At 36.1% G+C, this 18,835-nt stretch overlaps 3 protein-coding genes across 6 annotated transcripts; 2 read left to right on the top strand and 1 right to left on the bottom strand.

Moving 5' to 3' along the window:
• Nucleotides 1–672: 672 nt before the first annotated feature.
• Nucleotides 673–6,529, bottom strand: LOC143344889 (uncharacterized). The gene is made up of 8 exons (XM_076771457.1): nt 5,060–6,529; nt 4,687–4,853; nt 4,459–4,610; nt 3,909–4,301; nt 3,419–3,825; nt 3,199–3,348; nt 2,852–3,117; nt 673–2,780 (listed from the first exon to the last, which is right to left on the bottom strand). The coding sequence occupies exons 1-8, from the start codon at nt 5,180–5,182 to the stop codon at nt 2,636–2,638; spliced, it is 1,803 nt and encodes a 600-aa protein (XP_076627572.1). The 5' UTR covers nt 5,183–6,529; the 3' UTR covers nt 673–2,635.
• A 144-nt stretch (nt 6,530–6,673) lies between these two features.
• Nucleotides 6,674–13,989, top strand: LOC143344890 (solute carrier family 23 member 1). 3 transcript variants are annotated; one of them, XM_076771459.1, is made up of 13 exons: nt 6,674–6,800; nt 9,271–9,408; nt 9,681–9,838; nt 10,995–11,200; nt 11,297–11,423; nt 11,993–12,113; nt 12,327–12,582; nt 12,690–12,818; nt 12,878–13,036; nt 13,111–13,190; nt 13,271–13,412; nt 13,497–13,632; nt 13,768–13,989. In XM_076771459.1, the coding sequence occupies exons 2-13, from the start codon at nt 9,397–9,399 to the stop codon at nt 13,844–13,846; spliced, it is 1,605 nt and encodes a 534-aa protein (XP_076627574.1). In that variant the 5' UTR covers nt 6,674–6,800; nt 9,271–9,396; the 3' UTR covers nt 13,847–13,989. The 3 variants fall into 3 exon arrangements, with proteins under 3 accessions (XP_076627574.1, XP_076627573.1, XP_076627575.1); XM_076771458.1 differs by lacking the exon at nt 6,674–6,800 and adding an exon at nt 6,832–7,170; XM_076771460.1 differs by lacking the exon at nt 6,674–6,800 and adding an exon at nt 8,550–9,158.
• A 134-nt stretch (nt 13,990–14,123) lies between these two features.
• Nucleotides 14,124–17,794, top strand: LOC143344887 (sphingomyelin phosphodiesterase 4). Of its 2 annotated transcripts, none has more exons than XM_076771455.1 (13): nt 14,124–14,258; nt 14,651–14,950; nt 15,030–15,132; nt 15,221–15,452; nt 15,518–15,740; nt 15,804–15,916; nt 15,984–16,314; nt 16,378–16,563; nt 16,622–16,840; nt 16,896–16,988; nt 17,058–17,234; nt 17,310–17,539; nt 17,615–17,794. In XM_076771455.1, the coding sequence occupies exons 1-13, from the start codon at nt 14,232–14,234 to the stop codon at nt 17,748–17,750; spliced, it is 2,370 nt and encodes a 789-aa protein (XP_076627570.1). In that variant the 5' UTR covers nt 14,124–14,231; the 3' UTR covers nt 17,751–17,794. The 2 variants fall into 2 exon arrangements, with proteins under 2 accessions (XP_076627570.1, XP_076627571.1); XM_076771456.1 differs by having other exon boundaries at nt 15,530–15,740; nt 17,615–17,790.
• The last annotated feature ends 1,041 nt before the right edge of the window (nt 17,795–18,835 follow it).

The following is an 18,835-nucleotide window of genomic DNA, read 5'->3' as shown; positions in this document are numbered from 1 at the left end:
ATCAAATACAAACTTCTACAAACACGATATTTAATATAGATTTTTGTGTTCCTGAACCATAACTTGAAGCAAACTGTAAACATTGAACACAAGAAATATTGTAAAACTACTGTGATCATGATATATCAAATACCACGCCATGTGTGAACTGTATAAATCACATGGAAGTATTATTTCTATTATTAAGGATTGTCCATCTGAAATTCTTAATTTTTCAAATGATTGTGAAACCATTGATGGTGTTGCTAATTTAATTATGAAGAAAAAGAAAAAAGGGAGGGAAACTAGTAACATTGGAACACCATTATCGCGAAGAAAGAGGCACAGGATGCAAGTCGAATGCGAGCAACGATAGATCGTAGTGTTTAATATACATTGATAGAAATTTTATCAATATCATCAGGCCTAATATACTTAACGTTGCGTGTATTTGTTGTTGTTGCCGATTCATATCTTATATATTCGAATATTGAAAAATATTTCGTCTATGGATTTTCAATGTTATACGTCATTTATGATAAAACAAAAAGAACAAAAAAAAAAAAAAAATGAAATGGAAGAGAGAGTGAGAAAACCAACAGTGAAACGTGTCATTTCGACAAAGGAAAGCAAAAACAGTAATTAAAAAAAACATATTAACAGTTTTTATGTAAGATAGAAGAAAGAGATCCTTGATATCTTGCACGATTGCCTTTTAGCAAACGAGATTGATATTTTTGATTCTGCGACAAAAATAAATAAGTAGTCGGTGAATATTAAGACTAATTCACGATCGGGTAGACTGTTGCAAATAAACTATATGAAAATATACACACGTTAGAAAGTTGACTCATAATTAGCGAACGTAGTTAGATGGTTTTTAATAAAGCACATAATATAATAGAAATGTTCGAACGCTTAATAGTATCAAAAATATCGCATCTTGTTTGCTAATGCATTGAATTACCTCGTGCCTCCAGCTGCATTCATAAAACTTAATACTGATCTTTGAATTGAAATAATTATAGTCAGTAAGCATTTTTATGCATTTTGAAGCAGAGACATTGCAAAGCATTTTTGTTCAGGATTACGAACATTGCAAAAATAAGGTTAATTACTAACAAAACGAAGACTCATAGTAACAATGTAGAATTCTATGAATGCGGCTAAAGAATAATATTCCGATAATCCACTGTGTTCTTCGATGGGAAATCTTTCTTTTTTTAAATTAACTTCAGCCATTTCTCCGAATAATTGTTATTCGTGTAAATGATGAAGATACATATTATACATATATATGTATTGAAATCGTAATTACCAATTATTGTATTTTAAATGACTATTCAAAGTATTATTGTGCTAATATAAAAGCGGCTTTATTGGTCAATTATTCGGAATTGATGTCACAATTATTCTTCTCCCTATTTTCTCGATTTCGATGGATCGACGATTTAATTATATTCTTTGCCCACTTCATACCATACAGGATGTGTAACACAATTACACATAACCCTTCGTTTGTCGTGTAATAAAAAGTTCGTTTCGCGATTAATGTTAGAGGACCGGTGAACTATCGTTATCAAATTGTATCTATTCTTTTTTTTTTCATTTTTTTAAAGTACAATTCTAAGAAATCACAGACCTCGAAGTATTTCATTATTTGCAAAATACATAAAGAAAATATATTCTAAATGCTCTGCACGTTTCGTATTAATCGCGTACAAGTTTATTTGTATTTACAGCTGTATTGAGTATTTTGAAGTTTTTTCTTTCACTTTTTTCTACCGGTTTTACCACTGAAATTTTTCAAAAGAAAAATAACATCTAAAATCACTACGTCACTTCGATGCACCATGAATTAAATATTCGTTTGCATACTTTCTTCCTACGAGAATAAATTTTCTCCATCAATTACGATATATCCAAAAATATTTTTTTTTTTTTTGGACGATATATGTATTTTCTCAAATAACGAATGTTAATATAATATTATTACTGAAAATGTTCGATGTCCAGTAATGCAAGCGAATATTTAAAAATATATTATATTTCCCTGTACCCAATGCGTGAACGAAAGTCTGTTTTTTTTTTAGTATCTATATTAGATAGTATTTACATACATTTCAGGAAGCACTCATTACCCGTTTGTTAATATTTTATACTGTTTAAGAGTGGGAAGATGATGTCTAGTATAAAGCATCAATGTGTAAAAATTATTAACATTGACGGAGTTGAAAAGTCAATATATGTGCGAATTGCATGCACCGTATGAATAAAAAACGCGAAAATATTCTATATATATATAAATATATATATATTTTAATTCTTCGGAAAAATTTGTAGCTGAAGCCTGCTACATAAAACTTTTATCCATTTCTGATAGTATTCTACAGACAGTGTAAGATTATTGGGCTTCTCAGGTGGTCAAACGAAACTGAAACTTATAGATAAAAATTTGATATATTTTGAGCGAAGATTAATATACTTCGATAAAAATAACGGTAACGTAAACGTAACAGATTCGGAGTAATGAGTGCAGTTTCTATGTTTCTATACACCAATTATAAAGTTTTGCACAACGCTGTACTCTTCACTGAAACATAACGTCACCGACCTTATCTTATACATCTGACAAATTCGTTCATCTAGTCAACAATTATTCCGTTTCACTTCCTTCTTCCGTGTATTTGTCATTTTTCACTTCTATCCTTAATGGAGAGCGCCCTCTCGTGTGAGCACCGATGCGAGATCGAAGATCACCACTCTTCAAAGTACTCCTTAGATCTCGTACTTTCGATTGCCTTTAAAAGGTTGTTACACGAGTCAAAATTGCATTCGTATAAACGGTATATCAATTTCTCACAATTCTTACCTATCTTTGACAGAGTTGTCGATAACTTCGCTTTTTACGTGGTTCAGTCTTGCCCAAACTGTAGAGGCTACGCGAGGTTTGTGCTGAACTACTTTAATTACGCTGCCTTTAGGCCCTTGAACTTCTTTCGCTGGTTTGTCACTATCCTCGTCGCTATAGTCTTCGTCTTCATCTTTTTCTTCTTGTTCATCCTCATCGGATCCTTGCCATTCGCCTTCTTCTTTTTCTTGGCTCTCATCATCTTCTACGATCTCCCCATCTTCCTCCTTCATAATAAAAAATACGATTCGTATTCCAATTCTGTTATTTTTAATTCAAAAGATAACTTTTGAGACAATAACGGTTACCTCCGAATCATTATGTTTTAACGAATTCAACTTCGTTGCGTTGGTATTTGTTACGACTACTTGGATAGCATCGCGGAACTGTGTTCCTGGTCTTGATCTCCCAAGCCTTGCTCGTAGATCATTGCCACCACTTAAGTTGCATAACATCGTCTACAAATGAATGATAATGTTTAGATAAATCCTCGCTATATGTAGAATTTTCGATCAACAATTTACCGACTTGTTGCCGAAGTTTCGCCCGACGTTTATGAATTTTTTCTTCCTCATCGTCTGCATGCATTCGCATTCGTAACACTTTACTTCGTTTACGCCATTCGTCTTCGCTGTCGCTGCTACTCGAACTACTTTCTTGTTCTTCCACGAGCGCCGGTTCTTTCGAAGGATACTTAACACCCAGTCTTTCTTTTACGCTACGTCCTTGATCTTTGTGTTCGGTTCTCGTGCCGAAATCATCTTCTACGAAATCATCGAGACCCCAGCTTTCCGACAATGCACCCCACGGATTTTTTACACGTTTTTTATCCTTTGTAGTAATATCGTCTTCCGTCTCTTCTTTTATCCGTCTTTTAGTTTGCCTAATTTGTTTGTATATTCGTTTACGAGATTCGGTCAAAATTCCCTTAATTCCTACAAAAAGATGATCCATGTAAACTACTAAAGTTCAACGAGAGATTTATCGATACATTATCTTCGAAACGTGCGACATTTACCTCCAAAATTAGGATTTCCATATTTCTTATAATATTCGCTCATTTTTTCCGCATTTGGTTGTTTCTTATCAGCTCTAGTAGCAAACCTAAGAAATATTGCTTTAGATTTTGGATTTTCTATACCTTTTCTCCATAAGCCAGGAGGCAATGGACAATCAATATCCTTGATGCTTATATAGTTGCCTTGTGATGTATCTTTTGTTGTGTTTGTACTTTCATTATCATCCTCCATTTCTATAGCACCGTCTTCGGCGGCTACATTATTTTCTTCGTCGGGACTACTATCGCGCATCTTTATGCTTTTTTGAGCTGATTTCTCCAAGCCAATAATTTTTTTTGATAATCCTAACATTGCTCTGGCTGCAGATAAATTTTCTAACCATACCACATTACCTATAATACATTAAATATTAGCAACATATTCTTTGTTGACTATTTAGCGTATTATAAGTTGAGAATTAGAACTCCATAAAGATCTGATTCACTGTAAGCATTAACCCTGAATCCAGATTATGGCTCTGAGAGTTTCAAATTTATAAACTATTCTTACATGACACATCATTGATCCATTCGATAGATGCTGGAGCATAGTCCTCAAAATATTTAAAGACATCTTTGGTGCTCATTTCTTCCGTTCCTCTCATATGTATCACATTTAATCTGATATTTTTAGTATTTTCATTGTCTTCTATAATGCCCATACTAAAAATCAAGATAATACACTATACCACGATTATCCAATTGCCATACCGTATCCACCATTTACCAGAATGTTCACCTAGAATATAAATCTTGTTCCTGGTTTGACACATTGCTCTTTATCTTGTCTGTTAACCCAAAACGTTTGGCTCTTTCTTCCATTTTCAGTTTCTCCTCTCTGCTAAATATGTCTATGCCTGTCATAAATGTACCACCACGATTTTCATACCGACTATCAGATTCTTTCTATTTTCAGAAAATAAATATACAGCATTAATCATTGCTGCCATAATTCTACGTGCATGTAACTGTTTATACGATTGAAGGGTGATAAACTAATTAGGATATTTATAACACAATGTAGCAAAACTTAGGAATGAAAGGTTAAGAAGTAAACTCGATCAGATTTGGAAATCGATCGCAAATAGCGATCAACGATAACGTTTCTTTACCTCTGTAACTTGCACATTGTTCAAATTAAACGTTTTCACGCTCGCTTGGTCTAAATCAACAGCTTTGCTGTCATCCGCCACAGGAATCATTTCCACGTCCATACTCTCGACTAAGTCTTCCATTTTTTCCAAACCTTAACTTTTGCTTTCTCACAATGTTATAAAATACAAATTGAAAACATGAAATACCGGTTGTGGGATTACTATTTATGCAACAAAATGCAGAAGAAACAACACGATAGGTTATGGAGTATAGCTTTGACTATATAAATATCAAAGTTACGTATTCCGAATCTAGCTCCTACGTATTATTTACCAATGCACGATCGCCTTCACCGCGTTATGCGGGAAATTCAAGCTGTTTAATATCTTTTGTCTAATTTTTCTGCAAATGCTTTTATAACAGCATTTTTTAGAAATATTTCGAACAGACGTACGAGGATTGTTGTCAACATACGTCAGCACAGAGCTCACACGATCTTCATTTTCTGTATTTGATATCGACACATCTCTTAGTGGTTTACAAAACGAGCTATACTGACATAAATTCGATTTTTTACGTATTGGTTCTCTTCTTTCCCTTATAAAATAGGGTTAGCTATAACTAAAGCCCTATCAGTATCTCTCAACGAGATCCCACAACGAATTGCATGTAGATAATATTATTTTTATCAATGAAGCGTGTATATGGGTGAAATTTTTTGGCAACTGACACGTGCACTTCGAACAGATTTAAATCTAATCAGACGTAATTCATAAACTGAAAGGTATAAATAACGACTATGCTGACATAAATTACATTTTTCAGTATTCTGAAATTAACAGCCGTATCGTTTCCTCGAAGGATCGCATTATTTCCTGCCATTAGATTTTATGTGTATTGCAATTACTTGTACAGTATCTATGATTCATCGAACAAAAACTGTAAACAATTATAGTATAAGGTGTTCCATAAAGTGTGGACATAATATCAGAGATAAACAATTAGCCCATAAAAATAGCTTATTTTTATCGAATTAATTTTGGGAGCTAATTGTCTTATCTATATTTACAACACCATCTTAATCGAACACAATCTACATACCCGTATATTAGTATACCCGTCAAGTCTACAAAATTCTTTCGTAAGTCTCGATATAATGGATTACAGTATAGATTGTAGTCGATTAGAATGATTTCGTAAAAAAAGATAACACAGTTAGAAGGTTAATTCTCATTTTTAGTTTTTAAGTAATTTCAATCTCTCTTCAGATTGTCTTGCATTGTACAAATGGAATTTATTCGGACATAATCATTTTTATTTCCCTATCTTGCAATATTGTTGTTAGCAGAAGGCCACTCTGTGGTTTGTTTATTATTATGCAGTTGGACGCTACGTTAATTCACGTAGAAGTTACGTAATAAGGGGTAAATACTAGTTTGAAATCTATCTTCATACAAACGCACAGCTTGTCTCAAATGATATTGGCTTTCAGCACGAAACGTCCCCCAATCTTCCATCTAAACGTTGACTATCAAACGGGGATGGTCTCTACTTGAACAGTCAGTCTAATTTAAAGATCATTTCTAAGCTTATCTTGTAAAATGATATAATTACAAAAGATAGATACAACGGTAGAAACAAAATTCGATGTCGAGTACTACTCAACATAGGACTGCAATGAGTTAATGGAATGTCGCCCCGAGGATCAACAGAGCGCGGAAGCATCGTATTATCAATATCTATTATCATCAGTTAGATGTAGATACTTTAACTTCGGGGCTCGATCATTCCGTTTACTTGACGTTACTAAAGTCGACGTGAATTTTATCGAGCGAACGCGTCTATGTTTTCGAACGGGCTGTTAGTGATAAATTAAGGAGCGATCGCGTCTATTGACACAGTTCGTCGCCAACATCGTTTTAACGTGGATCGCCGATCGATGTCCGTCTGGTTCGCGCCGCAGGAAACTCCCGCGAAATTTTCGACGGTTGCCCGTGGATCGTTGACGCTTTTCGTGGCAGTGGACCGTCAGATTCGATCGACATTTTGAAGAGTTCTCTTCGCGCGGGGTGCGGAAAACGTGAATTTCAAAATGTACGAGAACGGGATGACCGAGATGACCGAGGTGGTAAGTGACTGAGAAGACTCGAGCGACGACGCGACGGAAAGTTTTTGTAATCGTTCGCCAGAAGCATCTATTTCGGGAAGATTTTTGTTTACGCGACAGACAGCAATGCGCTAAACTATTAAGAGCAATTGGTGGTTCCGTAATGCGCTTAATTGCTCGAGAACACTTTCATAATTCATAATCTTGTCGCTTTAATAGCCATACAATCGTATGCACTGTAAAGTTGCTTAGAATATTTCCTTAGACAAACAAAAAAATGTTACGTTCGGTTACAATTTGCTGAGCGTTAAAAAAAAGCTATGCAACGGTATAATAGCTCCGTAAAAAGTTACATGAAAACAAAAGAAACCGTAGAAAATCATTAATGATTACCACTTTGTTTCTGAAGAACAAAGTAGTTGGAATGGTGTTATATTTGCAAGGTAAATGTAAATCGAATTTCTGCAAATGTTAAGCAATAATAATATTCGTTTCTGTCGCTCGGAGTGAGTGCTTTAACTCATTAAACAGTAAATAATTTATCAACACGTTGACAGCCACGCCTGTTTTCCAAGCGTTTAGGATCGTCCTCGACAATTACTCCAATTTTATTAAATGATTCATGGTGGTATAATTTTCAATTCATAGCGTTCCTAATACCATTAAAATTATTCAAACGATTATAAGTATCGTTTGAATCTAAATTAACGTTTTGTTTATATACAAAGTAGCAACGTATGAATATTAATTTGGGTCACGATACGTTCATAAAAACAAACTCGAGAGTACAATTTCTATATTCGAAGCAATATTTATATCGTAAGATCAATAGCATCGCAGTCACCGAAGTTCTGAATCGCGAATCAAACGATCAAACTTCGTTACTAGAAACGATACGAATATTCAAATGATTGTTCGTTGCGTCTTTCTAAGTAACGATCTAGGCGTATCTGGATCGTTTAGCTATTCCGTGTAACTGATCCTCTAACCAGAGGAGCTCGAAGCACAGTGACTCGCGACGCAAACTCGATCGTGAACTTGAACGATCGTGATCTTGAGAAGGACAATAGTATATTTAGATCGACACAAGAACACTAAGAGCACGAGTATCGGCGGTGACGCGTATACAATTAATCAAGCACAATTAAACATTCAAGATTAAGAGATACAATTCGTCTTCGACGCCGTGGAAATATCGATCGCGCACCATTAACACGTGCTTCGTAGATCAAACAATTTTTATTACCTCGTGCAATGAATACGTTCGCGTCAACTGCGATAGTTTAACGTTTTATTGTAAACTAGACGATTAATAGCGAAAAACATTTCATAAACGGATGAACTAAAAGCCATCGTACAAAAGAGTTATTTTCGACGGTGAAAAAGTTATTGGAGATCGTTTGGAGTATTTTGCTATTGTATTTGCCAGACCTTGTCTCGTGTGATTTTTACTTATTTCCGTTCATTGAAAAATTAAAATCATTAATTTCGAATCCTGAATGAGAAACGATAACAATCGGTGCCGCGATCGACATAAAGTTACACGAGATTCGTCGATAATCACGAAACGAAGAAAAGCGTTGCGATTTGTAAATCTATCAAGCTGATAAAATGATTTACATAAAAATGCGATTATCGGTTACCTAATACGGCTTCCTTTAATTATGTCTTTTTACTGAATGTTAATGCTGCAGCGCAGTTTTACCGTGTTAACGAGCATGGCGATACAATTATTCCCGGCAATTTCGTTCTCCTACGTAATTACGTAACCCGGTTTCTTATTATAATAACAAATATTTTCTGTACGCCGCGTGAGATGCTGTCTAGCTTGGCATCTATTCTTGTTTTTCTGGGTGGTTACCACGTTGGTTTGCGTTCTCGTTGCCGCGGCTCGAATTGGAGACTTTGCAACCTGCGTGTAAAAATTACGACGTCATTAAAAAAATCGCCAACACCGTAGGAGAAAAATTTAAACATTTCTCGGGAGCAACCAGGCGGCCTTAGATAGGGTAAATGATCCAGTTAGCTTCGAATTTGTCGCCACTCTACGGATTCGAAACGATTCTGGTCCACTGCGCGCGTGCTTGATATCACTGAGCGTATGCTTTACGGTTGTTTCAGAATATAGATTCATCCCTTAATTCATCCCTCGATCAGCAAGATGTCAAGATCGCCAGTAGCAATAACAGGAGCACGAATCTTACGTACGGGATCGACGACGTTCCACCATGGTACCTGTGCCTGTTCATGGCTCTCCAGGTATTACTCTTCGCCAGTTGGCCACAGAACTTGGCTTCGAAAGCTCTTCAAACGAATTGCAAATCTCTATTAAAATCTCGTAGACTCGTAATCCGAAAGATTTCACCGTTAATCTTGATAGGATATTCAATTATGTTTGTTACAGTCTCAACGGTCGAGATTATTATAATCGTTTTATGTGTCTAGCGTTCAAATTCCATTTACTTTCTTCGCGATTTTTATCTTCTTCTAATTAAAAGAAAAGATAAACAAATACGACACGTTTTTTTCAGCATTATTTGACCATGATAGGAGCGATCGTCTCCATTCCTTTCATCTTGACGCCAGCTTTGTGCATGGCCGAGGATGATCCATCCAGAAGTTACATTATCTCCACCATGATCTTCGTTACAGGATTGGTGACATTTTTCCAGACCGTCATAGGATGCAGGTAACGAGTCTGATAGAAGCATTCACACTGTAGACATCGTCAATCTCATTATGTATTTTCCCTGATTTATGGGACCAGTTATGTTTACTCTGTACCAATTTTGGTTCGCTACGAAAGATGGAACGAATCGTTTTAATCCATCAACTCGGCAATCGACGCTTAATTGAAGCTGTTTGTCCGTGTGTCATCTTTATGGTTGCACGACGATTATGGCTCGCAATCTGTTAGCGAAAATATGAAGAAAAAGTACATGATGTCACTTATCTCGCTGGCGCTCATCGAATTCAATTACGATTGTTTAATTCAGCAATCATTGAAAATAAGATTCCAATCGATCAATTATTACGTATTAATTACTCAGTCCGATGAAGTACTTAATCAATTATCTAACTTCATTCCCTTTGCTCATATTTGCAACAAAAGTATGAAAACAGCGTGCATACGCAAATTGGTTTATTTTTATACGTGCGTCAATAAAGTTTACAGTAACTTAAAACGTATAAATGTACCAATGGAAGATGGTAACGTCTCAGATAATTATATCTGTACCTTAATTTGCATTTTACAACCCAGACGAGCAAATTATACGTTGCAGTGTACAAGTACGACTGCAATTTACAAGTAATTCCGAATAATTATATTTACACGTACGATAAGTGATTTTTCTAACAAAGTAACGAGACGACGTGTTATTCGAATTTACATGAATTTGATATTCATGGCGAACAATAGATACATTACAAACAGTTTGCCGGATACTCATAAGTCGCATCTACAACTTATGTTGACGGTCTTGCAAGTTTATTGCGAGAAAATAGCATTGTACTCTCGTTTAGCAAGATTTATGGCTTGTTAGCGATCCCTGACAAGTTCCGGGAATGAGTTGTCGATCTTTATTTTACATTTTACGATACGAAGCGAGCAGAATTTCGCAATTTCACAAATTACGGGATGATTATCGTTCGAGATAATATGTTTGAGACTTTCAATGTGTCGAGACACGTTAGTGATCACGTGCAAGCAAAAGAATTATCTAGTGTTTAATAATAAACACTAACAAGTGAAGGTCCCCAACCCGGAAATTCAGAAAATTATGAAACATTAGGGACGGTTTTAAATGGATAATTATTTTAATATTTAATGCTTTCCATTGCAGATTGCCACTGGTACAAGGAGGGACCATATCGTTTCTGGTCCCAACTCTGGCACTGTTGAATCTACCGCAATGGAAGTGTCCAGCGCCAGAAATTTTGAACGAAATGTCCCCCGAGAATCGTACCGAATTATGGCAGGTCCGTATGAGAGAACTCTCGGGGGCGATCGCGGTGTCCGCTTTGTTTCAAGTGGTCCTCGGATTTGGAGGTACGAGAAACTCATTCGAATCAGTTCAAAAATTTTGTAATTCATTAGAACCCTCGCTAAACTTTTTCCCCTACGTCGCGTATCTTTTTTGCGCAGGTATTATCGGCTATTTATTGAAATTCATAACTCCACTCACGATCGTACCGACAGTCTCGCTGGTTGGATTATCCCTTTTCGAAAATGCAGCTGACGCGGCATCGCAACATTGGGGCATCGCAGCTGGGTAGGATTCTGAAACAATTACAGTAAAATTCCAATTATCTGGCATACTCGAAACTGGGGTAATGCCGGGAAATCAAATATCCCGGATAACTGGACTATACCTACATATAAAGTGCTAAAAACGAGAAATTGGACAACTTTTATGGAGATTTTCTCACTTTACAGGGTTAAGGAAAAATGATTCGAACATTCCTAGAATTTCTGCATATGCTTGATTAAAATCCGCGTCGTTTGCATTTTTAAAAATTAAAATCCTTCAATCCGTTCAGGAGTTATGATTTTTTAAACATACGCATGAGAACCATTTCTGGTTACATATTATATTTTTGGTTAAGAATTTTTTTCTCGAAAGTGGATAAGATTTCGGAGGTATGTGTATTCACAAAAAATGATTGTAATTGACCCCCGGAATCAGAAATAATTTTTTTAGAACGATTTGAAATTTTTTTTTTTCGCCGAAAAATTTAGACCCCTGTCGGATATTCCGGATAATCGGAACTCTACTGTATCTTAAATACGAGCAGTCCCAGTAATAAAAAAAATGTAATTCTATATCTATTGACTTTCCAGAACGATACTGATGTTAACACTGTACTCCCAGATACTTGTCAACGTGCCGTTCCCGATTCTGATGTACCGCAAAGGCGAAGGGATACGAGTCGTGTGGTTCGAACTGTTCAAACTATTCCCGGTAAAAATATTAACAAACCCACAAATCTACGCTCGTCTATAAATGTAGAGGAGCACTAAACTTAGCGTAACTTGGTCTCATTTTAAAGGATGCAGCCCCTACTTAAACCAGATACTATATTTTTATTATATTTCTAAGCAGTGTTAACCATCAAGCTAAAAAACAGCGAACTTTAATATTAACAGTAATTCGTGACTGGCTGATTAACTACAGGTGCTACTAACAATAGTAGTCATGTGGATAATCTGTACGATCCTAACCGTGACCGATGTTCTGCCAGTCGGTCATCCAGCAAGGTCGGACAGTAAGATAAAAATTATCAGCCAATCTCCGTGGTTCCGTGTGCCGTATCCTGGCCAGTGGGGCACGCCGACTGTAACCCTGTCTGGCGTATTGGGTATGCTTGCTGGGGTATTGGCATGTACAGTAGAATCGATCAGCTACTATCCGACTACATCTAGAATGTGTGGTACGCAATACAAAGAATTTCTGATTAATTAAAACCTATTGAAAATTACTCAGAAGACTATCCTTGACAATATACGTCGAGATCAAGATCTGAAATATAATTTTCAGGCGCTCCTCCGCCACCGGTTCACGCCATTAACCGGGGTATCGGTATGGAAGGTTTGGGCACCATGTTGGCCGGCCTCTGGGGCAGTGGAAACGGCACAAATACGTTTGGAGAAAATGTTGGAACCATAGGTAAATAATACATTTTTATAAAAAATGAAACATCGTACTCATGGCTTTTAACGTTGCAGGTGTTACGAAAGTTGGTAGTCGTAGAGTTATTCAGTGGGCGTGCGCGCTCATGATACTGCAAGGCCTAATTAGCAAATTCGGCGCCGTTTTCATCATCATTCCAGAGCCCATAGTCGGTGGAATATTCTGCGTGATGTTCGGAATGATCTGTGCTTTCGGTGCGATAACGAGACACTTTTATTTTTAAAAAATTACTCTAACTGGCATCTTTGACAATAACATCGTTTTCCAGGTCTCTCGGCGTTACAATACGTAAATCTAAATTCAGCGAGGAACCTTTACATCCTCGGATTTTCAATTTTCTTTCCGTTGGTAAGATCATTACGATACCACAATGTTTCTGCAATGTTCGAATCTCGATTTTGTATAAATTTCTTTATAAATTCCTTCAGGTTTTGTCGAAGTGGATGATCAAACACTCGGACGTGATCCAGACCGGAAATGATATAGCCGATGGTGTGATCACCGTGTTACTTAGCACAACCATCTTAGTTGGTGGTGTGGTAGGATGTTTGTTGGACAACATCATACCAGGTACAGTCTACTTCAATATATTTGAACAGCTATTTATATATTTTCAACGATAATATATTTAATCATTTTCTCTTGGAAATCAAGGCACTGCCGAGGAACGTGGACTCATAGCTTGGTCGAAAGAGATGGAATTAAATACCGTAACAGACGATAAAGAAGACCAAGGAGAATACGTGCCCAACACATTCGATTTTCCATTTGGAATGAACGTCTTGAGAAGGTAAACGAATCTATATCGTGAATTAGCCCCCTATAGTAAAATCAAACTCAACTGGTCACTCAAGGTCACCGAGGACTTGTTTGTTTACATTTGGTATATGTATTTCGAACATTCTACCGATTATCTTTTTTACAGATGGAAGTGGACGTATTACGTACCATTTTTACCCACGTATAAGCCAGGAATCTATTCTTGCGGCCAGAAGAAGCGGTAAACTTTAGTTTTACATTTATCGATACTGATAAGAAATTTGTAATGGTATGAACGTTTGATGAACCAACGTGCGAGCGGCGAATGGATAAATTGAATATGTACTTAATTTTATCGAAAATGAGAATAAAACAGTTTTTATATAAAGACCAATTGGATTTATTTCGTATCTTCCGAATGCACGTAGCTCAAAATGAATGATATTGTTCTAAAAAGCTAGAGCAACAAAGAACTTTGTGACGTAAATTTAAAAATATCTTCTTACGTAGAGGACAGTACCGTGTTCGATACTTGATTAAATTGTCGTGTGGCGCGAAATAACCGTTGTTGACGAGTAAACGTATAAATGTTATTTCTAACAAATTGTGTACACACGAATAAATACAATTATGGCTACATCCACAGATATTGCTACGGTACTACATACGTATACTGTTTCTGTTTATTAACACGATCGACTTACGAATTGTTATGAAAACATAACCTAAAATATACTTAACCTAAAACATACTAACCGGCTTATTTAAAATGCGACAGGAAAGTAACCTTTTTATTAGAATTATATGATCTACTGTTCGTAATACTTATTATTTGGTTGAATGTATTATACTTTGATAATAAACTAGTACGTAAACCAATATACATGTTGCATTTCTTGTGTTGAAGTATACTTTATATGTCATTATTTTCTGTAGAATGTATTTTAATTTTTGTTGTATGTATATAATCAACAAACTGTTTCTGAATTTTGTGTAAGATCATTTGTTATCGTGTACTTACAAATTGTTTTTGTGTATTGCATATGCAGATCAGAGTACAGAGGTACTTGAACATGCCATTGGTACAAAGGTGCAAGAAAATAGCAACATTAATAGAGGAATCCAGCACAACAGAGTTACAACATGTATTTCCAATATTAGTAGATTCACTTTTTGGAACAACTGACAATATTGGTTGGGGTTTACACAGTATCACTTTTAAGAAAAATCCACAAGAACATGAAACACTGTGTAACTTCCTTAACCCTCAGGGACCAGTTTTCTCTCTATGTTATAAGTTACTACCAGATTGTTATTTGAAATACAATTTTCCAGTGTCATATTTGCCGGTATGTCAGAACTTTATGTTGCTGTAAATATAGTAGCAAAACACATTAATTTTTATGTTGATTTTTTTCTTCAATGCAGGTCAAAATACGTTCAATGCTAGAGGAAGGTGTTATACCACCATTCTATCTTGATAAAATTAGAGATGATCAGGGTACACGTGTTGTATCTGCTTTAAATATGAGTATCCTTTTTTGTTATTCCAGTTTTAAAAGTCTAATAGAAGACTTAATGAAATTTTGTGTAGACTACATCCTTAACTATTGACACAGATCCCTTTGAATATTATATCTTTCACTTTGCTTATCATTTAACAAACCCGTGGCTGCAAGTTCAGCAACAAGATAATGTCTGGGTCAACTGGGAAACAGTTTATGTTCAATTAGCACATTGTTACTTATATCATTTTTTACCTAGAGATAATTCCCCTGTTTTGCCAATTATTGGTCCATATATTAGGAAAACACCTCAACGAAAATTAGTACAATCACCTGAATCTAAAAGGTATTCTAATATCAACAAGATTGCACCATTTGGAGACTCAATAATAAGTTGTAAATTTTAATCAGAGATTATTACAGATTGCAAACTCCGCGATTGTTGAGAACATCGATATTATCGCCAGGATCTCCAAATTCTACGTCTACTGTACCGCAACAGCAATGTTTACCGCAAGTCTGGAGAAGCGAGACCGTGGTTCAAGTCTTTCTCGACTTCTGGCTAGAGTATATAGAAGAGGATCAGTTAAATTCACGATTAGGTTCATCGTACGTTGCGTCGGTTCCTCGTCGAGTAAGTTTTTCGTAAAATTTTTTTTTATACTGTTCATAAATTCACATGTGATTTTAATTACAGCATAGCATTCACTCCGGAGAACATATACGCCTCGTACGAGCATTCATAAAGACTTTACACGAATTTGCAAATAGCGCATTAGGTGATAAAAGTGCAATGGATGAACTAAAACGGTAGTTACAAATATTAAGGTAAACGCATAAAAATTGTCGAAATTTTCTAAATATATCTCATTCGCAGAATAATTTTGCCTTCTGTACAAGGCAAAATTTATACGTTCCTTCGGAAAGCTATATATCATTGGCCTCTAGACAGTTCATTTAGATTAATACTTGAAGCGTGGTTAAGCTTTATTCAACCATGGAGATATTTCCCTGGTATATCATATACTAAGGAAGGAAAATCAGAAGAAGAAGAACGGGGAAAGATATACGATGCATACAGATGGATGCCTTTTGTTGTGAATAATTTGTTAGCTTACACAGCAATATTTCAACAATTACTCCCGCGTTTTATGAGAACAGATCTCGTAGCTCCCAAAAATGCGTTAATGTTGTTCAGGGTTACCAAAGTACGTGAATTACGTTATTAAAATGATTAAAGTACAGTCTAATTTTAATAGTAAATTTTATAGGTGTTCTCGCAACCTTATTTATCGAAAATGATATGCGAAGTAGAGAGTCACATGGACGACGTTGGATTAAGTAGGAGTCGAATATCTTCAAATCAATGGGCCTCGATTGTACGACAACAAATTCTAGAACTCGAGGGACCGACGTACCAATATATTCCAATGTTTGCAATGTCTACCGCTTCTCAGGTATATAAAATGTATAACACCTTTTTATTATTTAATTATCTTGGAATTTTTATGGTAGGTTGTATGTTTATTGAGCACAATCAAGCAAGCACATTTAACCGCGACTAGCTTAATCGATGCATTGGAAAATAAGCGAAAAAATAGACGATATTTGATAGCAATATGGGAATTCTTCAACGACGAAGACTATTTTTCGGACGACATTAGCATAGAAGAACGACGTCGAGTTCCTCTATATCTGGCAAACGCACAACAACAACTAATCGAAATTTTCGAGGTAAATATTAATATAATAACGAAGTACTGCTATTTCTTATATACGATATCTACAGATCAGAGTCGAAGACATTCCTCAAGTAGCTATCGAAGCCGATCAAGAGTACCATGAGAGTATCCTATCAACATCCTTTTGCCATCAATCGCAAGTAATAAATTCATCGGTTCTCTGATAATTTGATTTTGTTCGAATAGTTTTAAACATATTAGTTTTCTAGACGGATTCGAGCTTAGATACAAGTAAGCCAGGTGTCTTTGTACCAATACAGAAAGACAGACAATCGTGCCAATACATTGAATATATGGGAGATCCAGAATTACAACCAGTGAGAAGCAACGAGTGTGCTTTCCTCGTTAGACATTTCTATAAACTCTGCGCCTACGTAAACGTAAAGGTTAACATTCGTTTTAAATATTTTTAGTAATGAAAAGTGAGATAACGATGTTTTAAATTTGTATTCTTTGAACAGTACCGACACAAGATAGTTAACATGTACCATCAGCGTGGTTTCTTCGGCAGCGTTTGCCGACAGATCTTACAACCACCCACCAAAGTTGTGAAGCTACCAAAACGAACACTGGATGGGTTCTCCAGTGGATATGAAGAACGTATCCCTCCTCGACTGAGTTTACGACCGCTGGCTAATTATAGTTTACTTCTGACCGTGTGTTTAGGAATGTTTATCGCCTGGTTTATGAAGTATGTCCCGATCTCGACCCTTATATTGGCAACAGAAATTTTTATTACGGAACTAATGTCGATCTCTCTTTACAGTTACGGTGCCTTTGCATTTCTCGGATTAGTTTTTTGTATATGGTTCCTATACATAATAATACGCGCAACAATCGAACCCTGGACCAGATGGAACATCAGCCGATTTAGGACCAACGCAACATTTTCTGTGAATTAAAGGACGATGCAGTTGTATTATTTAAGGACTTACGCGTACTAGTGTACAAAATTTGTATGAATATTGTAATTTTTCAAGCGAATATGATTATGTATGAAATAATTAAAAAAAAAAAATGTAATAATCCATTGGAAATATGTAAGAACATTATTTAATAAAGAAAATGTTAAAATAAAGTTCAATTTCGTACGGATCAATAGAGGTCATTGATGGAAAGCTACTTTAGCCTGTATTGCAAAAGATGTAACACGCTTTTGAAATCCACGCTACGAATATCGCTAGAGTAATAATTATTTAATCAATACGTATTACATACGAATAACCGATCATTTCTGTGAGTTTCGTACTGTGCATACGTATACTGGTTCGCGTAAGTATGGTGGTTCGTTAAGGTCGGCATTGAGAGACAGGAAAATGATATTAGCCCGCAGTGGCGACATTCCATGCGGAAGGAATTGGCAAAAGAAATGGGAAGGTATAGATTACAATTTTCTCTCATTGAACGAGTAAAGTGCAATATGCAATTCCCCAACAGAATTTAAATTATTGCACTCTTTAATGTTACGTTAGCTAACTTTTTACCTGTACTAACAACAAGAGAATTTGCGATCGCGCCATTACTTTCGAGCCTGCCACTAGCTTCCAATCGCATTAGTCGTATTAAGCCATCAGATATTTAGTACGATGGGCGTGTTTACTCATCCTATGCAGCTCGAACATGACCCGTTTTCGGTTTAGATTCGTGCAACCGATATTCTGGACGAGAGGCTCGACTTTACGAGTCATTCAGCTTCGCGACGCGATTATGCATCCTTTTATCCATCGTCAAACGACCTGTTATGCGCCTGTTACGAACAATAAGCACGTTCGAATTACCTCGAATGGACTCGTTCTCTATTCGTTAAGACCGCCTCTGTAAGGAGGCGTCTTTAAGTCAAAGAACACGTGTCTGTTAAAATCAATGGCTATTAGGCGTGCCTCTATTGCCGCGAAGCACATTCCTCGTGAAACGCTTAGAATTATATGTCACTGCGGCAAACTTTTGTTTTCCATAACCGTGATTTTCATCGAGCTAAAACTTCTTT

Source organism: Colletes latitarsis, chromosome 8 (assembly GCF_051014445.1).
Source record: "Colletes latitarsis isolate SP2378_abdomen chromosome 8, iyColLati1, whole genome shotgun sequence".
NCBI classification, from domain to species: Eukaryota; Metazoa; Arthropoda; class Insecta; order Hymenoptera; family Colletidae; genus Colletes; species Colletes latitarsis.
Note: the sequence above shows the minus strand (reverse complement) of the source record. Positions and strands in the feature narration are given on the sequence as shown.